The sequence below is a fragment of the Rana temporaria genome, chromosome 6, assembly GCF_905171775.1.
Source record: "Rana temporaria chromosome 6, aRanTem1.1, whole genome shotgun sequence".
In the NCBI taxonomy this organism is placed as follows: Eukaryota; Metazoa; Chordata; class Amphibia; order Anura; family Ranidae; genus Rana; species Rana temporaria.
In genome coordinates, this window is record NC_053494.1 from 108024623 (window position 1) to 108036978 (window position 12356).

The 12356-nt window shown below is 46.6% G+C and overlaps 1 protein-coding gene across 3 annotated transcripts in view; it reads right to left on the reverse strand.

Moving 5' to 3' along the window:
• The window catches only part of OSGEPL1 (O-sialoglycoprotein endopeptidase like 1), a 50782-nt gene that overhangs the window by 2512 nt on the left and 35914 nt on the right, over positions 1-12356 (reverse strand). For all 3 annotated transcript variants that reach the window (XM_040357149.1, XM_040357150.1, XM_040357151.1), the window contains exons 6-7: positions 12214-12344; positions 3234-3305 (exon numbers count right to left, since the gene is read on the reverse strand). In XM_040357149.1, coding sequence (XP_040213083.1) covers positions 3234-3305; positions 12214-12344 — 203 coding nt within the window. The remainder of the gene's footprint in view (positions 1-3233; positions 3306-12213; positions 12345-12356) is intronic.

Sequence of the window (12356 nt, forward strand, 5' to 3'; positions counted from 1 at the left end):
ATTTTCCCTGCCTTCTCCAGCCCTTGACCCACGGCTGGTGCCCTGGACTTGTCTTTGGTTCCTGTCTGCAACCCTGAACTTTCCGTCAGTAGTTACCTGACTCTCTCTGGAATCCTGGACCACGGCTATACTTCGGCTATCCTTGGCAAATCCCTATCAAGCCCCCGTGCACAGACTCACAGCCCAGGTAGTGTCTTACCTTATTACTGTGGGCTGTGTGTATTTGTAAGGGTGAGCATACAAACCTGCAAAATGGACTCCACTCAAGGTAAGCCCTTACACTGGATAAGTGGATACCCTACCTGACAGGCTGGGATCTTCCAGAAGATCAGAATAATTTACTCACTTGATTCCAGAGCTGTACTCTTGAGCCACCAAGTGCCAGGGACAACGAATTGAACACAATGACAGGATGTTGTGTTATAGAGGTCTGGCGTGGAATGAGGAAACTACCTTGAAGTAGGCTTACCATCAGCCATTACATATACATCATGTTTTATATATTATATATTTTATACTATATGTATTTAGATGTTTTTATTAAAATGGTGGTGATGGTAGGGTTAAGACCATGAACCCTCCCCCTCCTTGTGCTATTGTCCAATGGGATTATTCCTTCCCCTTTAATAACTAGATGGTGGAGCCTGTCAGTGACTTTGATAAAGCGTCCTGGCACGCGAAACATGTCAGTCACGGCTCACCATTACAATCTTTGATGCCCCTATACATTTGCAGCAAGCACACTGCAGCTGATGTGTAGTGCTGACACTCGGGAAATCCTCCTAGTGACACTAGCGCCAGCACCTCTACTGCTCGTTTTCTGCCCACACTGATTGGTGCCTGGAGTCACCTGACGCTGGATCGATGGTGTCCGGACACCTCCTTCTCTCTGTGTGACTCTTTCAGGCTTCTGTCCCCCTCTCCTCGCTCCTGTGTGACGCGGCTGCGTCACTGAACCGGCTTGGTGGCTCCCCTCTAGGACTTCCCCTGCCGCTGGAGATCCCTGTCTGCGAGGAAGGTTTCCTCTCCATCAGCCTCAGAGCTTGTGGTGTCCAAACGGCAGTATCCTCTCTGCATGAATTAACTTCCACATCTGCTTCCAGTGTGGCTGTCATCTTCCCACCTATGGATTCCATCTCCCTGCATTGAGACGTTGAAGCGGCTGCTTTTGTCGAGGTATTGTATTACCTCTGTCTACAAGTGTATGCACACTATTTGGATTCACTCTTAACATCTCCCCCGAAGTGTATGTGTCTTCACTCTACCATCTCCACGTGAACTGCTGCCTGTGTTATGCGGACTATTTTTATTAGTAATTTAAAAATTTTAATGTTCTTTTTTCCTGCGTGCTATTAGTGGCTATTTAAAAAAAAAATTCATTTTTTCATGCATATATGTTTTTCCACCCATTACAGACTATAAAGTGACATTCACTTAACCCATGTGCGCTGTATGTTTTTGTTCCTTGCTTTTTACCATCAGCCCCAGGACTCTCAAGCAGAAGTGAAGAATTGGATGTTTGAAAAGTCTGAGCCTGAGAGCAGAGAGTTTGAAATTTCTCCCGAAAAAGAAAAATTCTGGCATTAGCAGTGTCCAGAATTGGACACAGTTATTCCAATTCCAACACAGACTTCTGAAGAATCAGGATCCTGCCAAACCTCTGTACAGTCTGGGCCATTGGGGCTATGTTGTCCACCAGAACTAGTGCTCGCTATTCCCTCAGCAGGAAGTCATTTAGATATCTTACAATGTGGATGTCCTGAGAGCACAGTTAGGCCAACAAGGGGCCAGCACAGTAAAAAACTGCAGTGCAGAGGACATGCCGAGTGGCATAACCATAAATTGAAAGTGCAGAGGGCACACAGCAGACTGAAGCAATTTATATATGAAAGCATGCAGATCTGCACACTTGATGTCCACAGAGAACAGACCTGGTGGATTACACATGAAATTTCTGGTCCTGAATGAACATCTTTAGGGTCACGAGATACAAGATGGGGCGCATGGCCCATTTTGGTTTGGGGAACAGTTTGGAGTAGAATCCCTGGAACAGGGACTGGGGCAATGACACCCTTCTCCATAAAACCCACCAGGAGGATTTTCTAATCTGTGTGGTAACACTGGCAGGTTGGAAGTAATGAACCAAGGAGAGGCCTTGGAGTAAAAACTTCTCCAGCACCAAAGCATTTGAGGTGGTCTGTCCAAGTGTCTGTAAAGGCTAACAAAAGACCCCACATTCAACAGTGGGGGGGGGGGGGGCGCCGCTACCCCCCATCATGAAGATGATCTAAGGGTTTGTGGAACTTGGAAGCCCAGAATGTGTGAGTGGGCTGGATGGCAGACTTGGATTTGGCTTTGTAAGTTGAGATTTGGGAGTACCAAAAAGCACTCATTTTGGCCTCCTTTGAGGAGTGGGTCTTCCCAGACATGTACTCTTGCCACTGGTGGCATCAAGCCCCTATAGAGGCATCCCTCGAATGGCATACAGAGCAACCACCTTTTTATGTGAACCCCACCAACCAACATATTAGCCAAAGTGTTTCTGTGTTCTGTGTTCATTGACAGGGGACTTACACAGGAGATGAGGCGGGAGACCTATTAAAACCTATCCACACTGTAGCTCAAAGTATCGGGCAGGAGTTCTAAAAGCTAAAAAAAAAAAAAAAAAAACTCAGAACCCCCCACCATTTCTTTGTTCAAATACCCTTCCCGTCCTTACAGCCAAAATCTACAATGATTAGCCTCTAAATAAAATGTGAATAAAGTATATGTAAACCAAATACTAAAATTTCATATAAGCTTCCAGAGCAGGGAGATTTACAGAACTGCGCCATAGTGTTATAGTGTTTTATAATAAAAAACAAAACAAAAAAACAACCAAACCAAAACTTCCACAACAACCTGCATTTATAATGTTATTGCTATATAAAAATAATTTTTTACTTTTTTTCATGTTAAATTAGTCTTACTATATAATATGTGATTTCCGCTTGAAATTCAGCTACTAACAGTAATTAGGTATTGTCCTAAATATGCCACAGGTATTTGTATGATTCTTCACCATTTGTGGCAGAAATGTCAAAATCTTAATGACTACATAGTGGAAACAATCCTTTCACTATACATGCATAGGGGAAATAAATTGAAAGGGGGGGGGGGGGGTGTAAGGATACCTGTAGTAATTCTAAGTGTATGCAATTTTTTACTTATAGTCTGTGGTTTGTGCGTCTTACCTAGGCTCATAACGAATGTCAAACACATCATTTAGAATCCCAGCACCTACACGCAACCTTTCAATACCATTCCTAACAAAGAAAAGAATCAGTGGACAGTATGAGAAATAAGGTAAAACATTTCTAAGGTTATGATCATTTTGGGTATCTAGCTATAGTTACAAAATGTCAATATGATCTGCATCCATCAGTATGCAATGCACTACTTAAACCCCAATCATTATGAAACCAAGTACTGTGGTCTGCAAAAAAAGTCTGGCTGCAATTTCAAAAGGTACATTTACAGAGAAAAAAATAAGAAAAAAACCCTCTGCCCACTGTAAGTTATGTGAGTCTTTTTATAATAATAAAAAAGTTTAATTGAACCCATACACAATCTATACTGGTCGTGTCTATATATATATATATATATATATATATATATATATATATATATATATATATATATATATATATATATATATATACTGCAATCTCTATTTAACCCTATGAAGAGTTGGTACTCCATTGAAACAAACAAAGTAAAAATTCTCACTAGGATTACCGTGCATATGGAAAGTAGTCACAGCACTTCACTTTTTCCACATTTTATGTTACAGCCTTATTCCAAAATGGATTCAAAATGGACCCGAACGCGATTGGTCCCCGGAGCTGAAGAACGGGGAGAGCTGTATGTAAACACAGCTTGCCCGTTCTTCACTGTGGCGGCTTCATCGATCGTGTGATCCCTTTTATAGGGATACACAATAGATGACGTCACACCTACAGCCACACCCCCCTACAGTTGTAAACACACTTGAGGTCACACATAACCCCATCAGCGCCCCCTGTGGTTAACTCCCAAACTGCAATTGCCATTTTCACAGTAAACAATGCATTTTAAAGGCATTTTTTGCTGTGAAAATGACAATGGTCCCAAAAATGTGTCAAAATAGTCCGAAGTGCCATAATGTCGCAGTCACGAAAAAAATCGCTGATCGCCGCCATTAGTAGTAAAAAAAAAAAAAATTATAAAAATGCAATAAAACTATCCCCTATTTTGTAAACGCTATAAATTTTGCGCAAACCAACCGATAAACGCTTATTGAGATTTTTTTTACCAAAAATAGGTAGAAGAATACGTATTGGCCTAAACTGAGGAAAAAAAATATTGTTTTATATATTTTTGGGGGATATTTATTATAGAAAAAAGTAAAAAATATTGCATATTTTTCAAAATTGGCGCTCTATTTTTGTTTATAGTGCAACAAAATAAAAACCGCAGAGGTGACCTAATACCACCAAAAGAAAGCTCTATTTGTGGGGAAAAAAGGACGCCAATTTTGTTTGGGAGCCACGTCGCACGACTGCGCAATTGTCGCAAAAACTGTCCGGGTCCTTTAGCTGCATTTTGGTCCGGGTCTTAAGTGGTTAAGTGCATTGGGCGGAAGTGACGTTTTGACGTTGCTTCCTCCCTGCGGTGTTATGGAGACGGGTGGGGGCCATCTTCCCCTCACTCGTCTCCATGCCACAGATGTGAGAGGATCCGATCGCCTCCGCCACTGCCAAAGGCTCCGGTAAGCGGCGGAGGGCACTGGATAGTGGCGGGAGGGGGGACCCCTCTCCTGTCGCTGATGAAAGTTATCTGAAACCAGACCACCCGCTCTTGAAGAGGATACCGGGGTTATGGCAGCTGCTACCATAACCCTGGTATTCCTCTTCAAAGTAGCTACATATAACAGCGGCGGGCGGCCCGGAAGTGGTTAATAAATTTGCAAAGATTTCAAACAAACCTTTTTTACGTTGTCATTATGGGGTATTGTTTGTAGAATTAAGGAAAATTAGGAATTTAATCCATTTTGGAATAGGGCTGTAACGCAACAAAATTTGGAAAAAGTGAAGCACTGTGAATACTTTCAGGATGCACTGAAAATAGAAAATTGCCACACACGTATGGAAGAAGTTGGATCCAAAAGTAAAAGAGGTAAAGTGTAAAGAGGAGGCTGTGTGTGGTGCCAAGGAGGCACACAGCAAAGTTCTTGGTAGAGCAGCAACAGGAAAACATAGAGTTGATGAGGGGCTAGGAAAAGCCATCCTAATGCCACGTACACACGATGGGGCTTATGCCCGGCCAAATGACATTGGAATTCCATCGGAGAAAAAAAGGGATTTTTAATACAGCTTACCTGTAAAATCCTTTTCTTTCTCGTACATCACGGGACACAGAGCGGCATATTCATTACTACACGGGTTATATGGAGTACCTTCAGGTGATGGACACTGGCAATCTCAAACAGGAAGTCCCCTCCCTATATAACCCCTTCCCATAGAGGAAGTACCTCAGTTTTGTGAAGCAGTATGCATCCCAAAATCTTCCCCATAAGAGGGGTGGGAGCTCTGTGTCCCGTGATGTACTCCAAGAAAAGGATTTTACAGGTAAGCTGTATTAAAAATCCCTTTTTCTTTCTCGTACATCACGGGACACAGAGCGGCATATTCATTACTATACGGGATGTCCGAAAGCAATGCTTTATTGAGGGGAGGGAGACATCTCAACCAGAAGATTTAATTCAGAAAGTATCCTTTAAATCATAATAAATCCAAATTAAATCCAACAAAAAATAATTAATCTGATTAATTTAATTAAATCATTAATTAACCAAGGGTGCCCCGGATCCCGAGGATCTCAAATCGCAGCCTGCAGCACTTCCTGTCCAAAGGCTGCATCGGCCCTCCTTCTAACGTCCAATTGGTAACATTTTGTGAACGTGTGGACCGATGACCAGGTTGCCGCCTTGCAAACCTGAGCCATAGAGATCTGGTGGTGTGCTGCCCAGGAGGCGCTCATGGCCCTAGTAGAATGGGCCTTAATAGACAGAGGAGGGGGCAACCTCTTCAAGCCGTAGGCCTGACTGATTAACTGCTTAATCCATCTAGCGATGGTAGCTTTAGCTGCCGCCTGACCCATCTTGGGTCCTTCTGTCAGGATGAACAATGTATCCGTCTTTCGAATCTTTTCTGTAGCCTTGAGGTAGGCCTTCATGGCCCTGACAATATCCAAGGTGTGCAGCAAGCCTTCCTTTCTAGAAGTGGGCTTTGGAAAAAAGGATGGAAGAATCAAATCCTGGTTTAAGTGAAAACTGGACACCACCTTAGGCAGAAAAGACGGATGCGGACGGAGAACCACCCTGTCTTTATGCAGAATGAGGTATGGTTCTTTACAAGACAAGGCTGCCAGCTCCGATACTCTTCTAGCAGAAGCCATAGCAACCAAAAATGCTAACTTCCTAGTCAGTAAAACCAACGGAACCTCTGCCAGAAGTTCAAAGGGCTGCTTTTGTAGAGCCGACAAAACAAGATTCAAATCCCACGGACAAAGCGGAGATTTGATAGGGGGTTAATGCGTAAGACCCCCTGCAAAAAAGTCTTAACTAGAGAGTGAGTGGCCAAAGGCCTCTGAAACCACACTGACAAGGCTGAAATCTGTCCCTTGATAGTGCTTAAGGCCAAGTTCTTGTCCACTCCTAGCTGGAGAAAACTTAACACTCTGTCAATGGTGTACTTGCGAGGATGCCATCTTTGGGACTCGCACCAGACCATGTAGGCCCTCCAAATCCTGTAATAAATTACTCTGGAGACTGGCTTTCTAGCCTTAATCAGCGTAGAAATCACCTGGCTGGATAGGCCCCTACCCCTGAGAATCAGGGATTCAGCCGCCAAGCCGTCAAATTTAGATGCCGTAAGGCAGGGTGGAGGATCGGGCCTTGCGAGAGTAGGTCTGGACGAAGTGGAAGGGTCCAGGGCTCCCCTACTGACATTCTCACGATTGGTGAGAACCATGACCTCCGGGGCCATGCTGGGGCTATCAGAATAACTGGCTTGTTCTCTACCCTGATCCTGCACAGCAGGCGGGGCAGCATCTGCAACGGGGGGAAGGCATACAGTAGATTGAACTGATGCCAAGGGTAAACCAACGCATCGGTTCCACAGGCCAGAGGATCCCTCGTCCTGGACATTAACTTATTCAGCTTCTTGTTGAACCTCGATGCCATGATGTCTACGTCCCCATTTCTGGCAGATCTCTTGAAAGACCTGGGGATGGAGCGACCATTCCCCTGGAACCAGCTGCTGGCGACTTAAGAAGTCCGCCTGTAAGTTGTCCACTCCGGGAATAAAAATTGCCGAGATGCATGGCACATGTGCCTCTGTCCACAGGAAAACTAGATTCCTCGTGCCCCCTTGGTGGTTTATATATATGCCACGGCCGTGGCATTGTCGGACTGCACCCTCACTGGAGACCCTTGTAGCTTGGGTGTCCATGCCTTTAAGGCTAACCGTGCAGCTCTGATCTCCAGAACGTTGATGGGCAGAAGTCTCTCTGACCCTGCCCACGTCCCCTGCTGAGTCTGTCCGTCCAAGACTGCTCCCCAGCCCTTTAGGCTGGCATCTGTGGTCACTATCTTCCAGATGATGGGCCTGAAAGATTTTCCCTTCATTAGATTCTGAGGGATTAGCCACCAGCAGAGACTTTGACGGACCTTTGACGAGAGGGCCAAGGGAAGATCCAGGGCTGTTGGATCTTTGTTCCAAGCAGACAGAATGGCCGCCTGTAGGACTCGAGTGTGAGCCTGAGCATAAGGTACCGCCTCGAAGGTGGCCACTAGCTTGCCCAGCAATCGCATACATAAGCAAATGGTTGGTTCTCTTTTGCTCTGAACCAACCGAATTAACTCTCTGATACCTTTGGCCTTTGCCAAAGGTAGGAACACCCTCTGATGATCCGTGTCTAGTAGCATGCCGAGGTATTCCAACCGTTTTGTGGGTTGCAAGGCCGATTTCTCTCGGTTTAGAACCCCGCCGAAAACCTCGAGGAACTGAACCGTAAGGGCTACTGCTCGATTTAGGGTGGAAACGGAGTGATCTATGATTAGGAGGTCGTCCAGGTAAGCTAGGATCGACACGCCCTGGGTCCTTAGATTGGCTAAGATGGGAGCCAGGACCTTCGTGAACACCCGGGGGGCTGTTGTTAGCCTGAAGGGGAGAGCCACAAATTGGTAGTGGTGTCCTGCGACTGCAAAGCGTAGGAACTTTTGATGCCCCTGAAAGATTGGTACATGTAGGTATGTATCCTTTATGTCTATTGAGGCTAGATAATTGTCTTGCTGCAAGGCAGCTGCTGCCGACTGTACGGATTCCATCCGGAAGGAGTGAACCCTTAGGTAGGTGTTTAGACCCTTTAGATCCAGGATTGGCCTGACGTCGCCGTTTGGCTTTGGTATGATAAACAGGTTGGAGTAAAAGCCTAGCCCATACTCCTGGGCTGGCACCTCTATAATTACTCCCTGGAATAGAAGACGATCCAAAGCTGCCAGCAGACATGCTTTCTTTACCGGATCTTTTGGAACTCTTGATTCCTGAAAATGAAGAGGAGGAAACTCCAGAAATTCTATCTTGTAGCCTGTGGCTACCAAGGAAAGAACCCACTTGTCGGGGATATTGGCTTCCCAAATTTCTGAGAACAACCGAAGCCTTCCCCCCACCCGATTGAGTGGGGGCGCTCCTTCGAAAAGCTGTCTTGGGGGCTGCTTTTGCTGGCTTACGAGACCATGCCACCTGAGGCCTGTCCCTGCGACTTATTACCAAAGTTTGATCATGCAGGAGGCCGTCGATACTGCCTGGAGGTCGAAGGCCCCGGAGTTGGCGACAACTGCCGCTTAAACGTGGGGCCTCGAGATCTCTTCTTGACCGGCAAAAGAGTGCTCTTGCCACTAGAGATCGTCTGAATGTATTTATCCAGATCTTCTCCAAAAAGTCTTCCTCCATGAAAGGGGAAGCCCGCTAAGAGTTTTTTACATGGAGTCTCGGCCGACCAATTCTTTAGCCACAAGAGCCTTCGCATGTGTACCAAGAATAGTGACAAACGGGAAGCCTGCTGGATGGAGTCCTTTATAGCATCCACCGCAAAACACAGGGCTCTGGGGAGGTCGGTTAATTCTCGTGCCTGCTCGGCCGGAATATCCCTTAACATCTGTTTTGTCTGGTCCTTTAACGCTTGACAAATGCCAATAGCAGCTACTGCCGGCTGCACCACTGCTCCTGCTGTAGCAAAGGAAGCCTTCAAGAGAGTTTCTAGTCGTTTATCGACTGGGTCTTTGAACATCTGTATGTTCTCCACTGGACAAGTCAAGGATTTATTTACGCAGGAAATGGCTGCGTCCACAGCTGGGAGCGCCCATCTCTTGGAAAATTTTTCTTCCATAGGGTAGAGAACAGAAAACCTCTTAGGAGGTATGAATATTCTGTCCGGTCGTACCCAATCCTTAAATATCAGATACTCCAAGAGAGGATGGACCGGAAATAGAGCATTACTTAGTGGCGCTTTTAAAGGAGCCCAAAGAAGATACCGTAGGGACTTGAGGCAATTTAAATGCCGAACGGACCATGTCTGTTAAAGACTGGATCCACAGACTCTCCGCTTGGGAGGCTGAAAATTGTTCCTCTATGGTGGACTCCTCAACCTCTGAACCCTCCAGGTTCTGCTCCACTTGATCCTCCTGAGATTCATATTCCTCAGGAGAAAGAACCTCAGCATCCGAGGATGCGAGTTTAGGCGATAGGGATCTAGCCTGTTTTTTGCCTGGAAAAGAACTTGCAAACATAGCTGTCAATCTTTGTTCTAGCCCCCCCAAGGAGGTGGCCAGGGCAGGACTTACCATTGGGCTTGACTGGGCTCAAGCCCATGGGCCCCGCCAAATAGGGGGCCCCGGGCTTAATCGCGGCAACCCCCTATCGCGGCAATTGCGGCAACCCCCTCCCCCGCAATTTCGCGGCAATCCTCTCCCACAATTACAATTTCGCGGTAATCCCCTATTCGTGGCAATTCCTCAATTTCGCCCCAATCGCTAAAATTTCGGCACCCCCCGCTCAACAACTTCGGCGGATGGACGTAATTCTCGGCAGCCCCCAGCCCCCCCCCCCCACTGAACAGGGGGCCCCTTCACTGCAGCTGTGTAAGGGGCCCCAAAATTACTGAAGGTGGCCCTGGGAAGAGGTAAGAAGTCCGTCCAGCGGCTGTCCCCCCCCCCCCGCTCAACAAGTATGATCGGTCGGCGCACTGCCCCCCCTTCTCTGCTCCAGGGGGCCCCTTCGATTATTAAGCCCAGGGGCCCCCACCACCCTAAGTCCTGCCCTGGAGGTGGCTAGCATATCCTCTGTGACGAACACAGGGTTGGGTAGGTTAGGGCCAGCCGAAGCACCAGACGCACCCGATGGCTCATCCGAGGTAACCTCCCCTGGATTATTAGACAAGGATAGATCTGGCATAGCCTGATTAAGATCCTCAGAATCAGAGGGGAACCCTTTGGTTTTTTAGCGCTTTTTGTAGCCCTGGTTCCTCCCTTGGGAGCCATGATACAATACCGAGGTACTCCGCAAAACAACAACCAACTGTTGTAGCAAGGAGTAACAAATAATATAGCTAGGGTAAATAGGCCTTCCTAATGTCCCTAAACTACTGGGAGAAAAAACAGCTTTTTTTTTTTTTCAAAAAACTGATTTCCCACTATTGTGCTGCTTGCCAGCTGCTGCAAGGGTTTAGGCTTAAAGAACCAATAGTCCTTGGGGAGCAAGCTCCGGACCTGCAATACCCTTCTTCACTGGGTGCCCCTAGGAGCACCACCGCTCTGTGTCCTTCTCTCAGCCCTTCAGCTTCCAACTGAGCCGAAGATAACAGTGAGGAGGGAATGCCCCCTTCCTCCTGACAAAATTGACTGCCTCCCCCCACCGCGCATGCGCACAACGGTGCGCTCCATGATGCGCATAAATATGAGCATATTCGCGCGCGCATACACGCGCACACGCATGTGCGCGCGCACGCCGCAGCATGGAGGGAGCATGTCAACGCTGGAGGATCCACTGATAGTGAACAGCACAATCTGCGGTGAAAGAAAAAACCCTGGCAGGTAAGACAACTCAGACCATAGGCCTATTGTCATGGATAGATGCAGGGTTTGCAGCAGAGAAAGCACACAATAAGGGGGGCTAGGTACTGGGGTAAATAAGACCATCCTGTCTATAAACAGACATAGTGGAGCAATTTAGCCAATGCAGAGCATACCCAGGCTGAACCACCAGAATCTCCCCCGGGGGGCCAGCCGACGGACCAAGTCCCGCAAACCCCCCCTTACCTGCTCCAAGCTGCAGGACAGTTGCATAGCAAGCGGTCCAATCTTCCCCCTTCTCCGTGGGTAGTGTACTAGACCTTCAGGTACTTGGGTCCCAAGGAACACCTACTGCCCTGGACCTGTACAGCACCCTGGCAACAGGAAGACTTTTGATTTAAAACAACCAAAGCCCTGGGCACAGGGTCCAGCCCTCCAAGGAGAAGCATTATGGGCAACACCCCACGACTTGGGGCCTGGGTATTGTCCACTTTAGCTCTGAGGCACTTTGGACAGATCCGTTTAGCCTGCCCTGGTCCCAAGGACGTGGAGCAAAGCTAATTCGTGACCAACACCTAAGACACTGGCGAAAAAACTGAGGTACTTCCTCTATGGGAGGTTGTTATATAGGGAGGGGACTTCCTGTTTGAGATTGCCAGTGTCCATCACCTGAAGGTACTCCATATAACCCGTATAGTAATGAATATGCCACTCTGTGTCCCGTGATGTACGAGAAAGAAATAGAACTCTGATGAAATTCATTGAAATATTTGATGAAAAAACTCAGATGGGGCTACACACGATCGGAATATCCGATGGAAAAAGTCCGTCTGACATTTTCCATCGGAAATTCAGATTGTGTGTGCGCGGCATTAGAGTGTAACTGCACTAAATGTTTGCCATTGAAAAGGTTAAAAACGTACCACAAGAGTAAAAATGTGCCAGACATTTCTTTTGGTAAGAGATATGAAAAGAACAGAATTTAAAGTTTCATGTCCAGGGTCCTCTGTGTTTTTGCTATGCCTCTAATTGTATAAATGATAATAATTTATTTTTCTCACCAAGCAATCATGACACCATTGTCTGTGCAGAGGTGTGGAGGAGGACAGAACAATGACATTCCCATTCCATCTGTTAAATTTTGCAGCATTTTCCGAATATATCCATTGCTGGCAACACCACCAGATACAACCTAGAAGAAGAT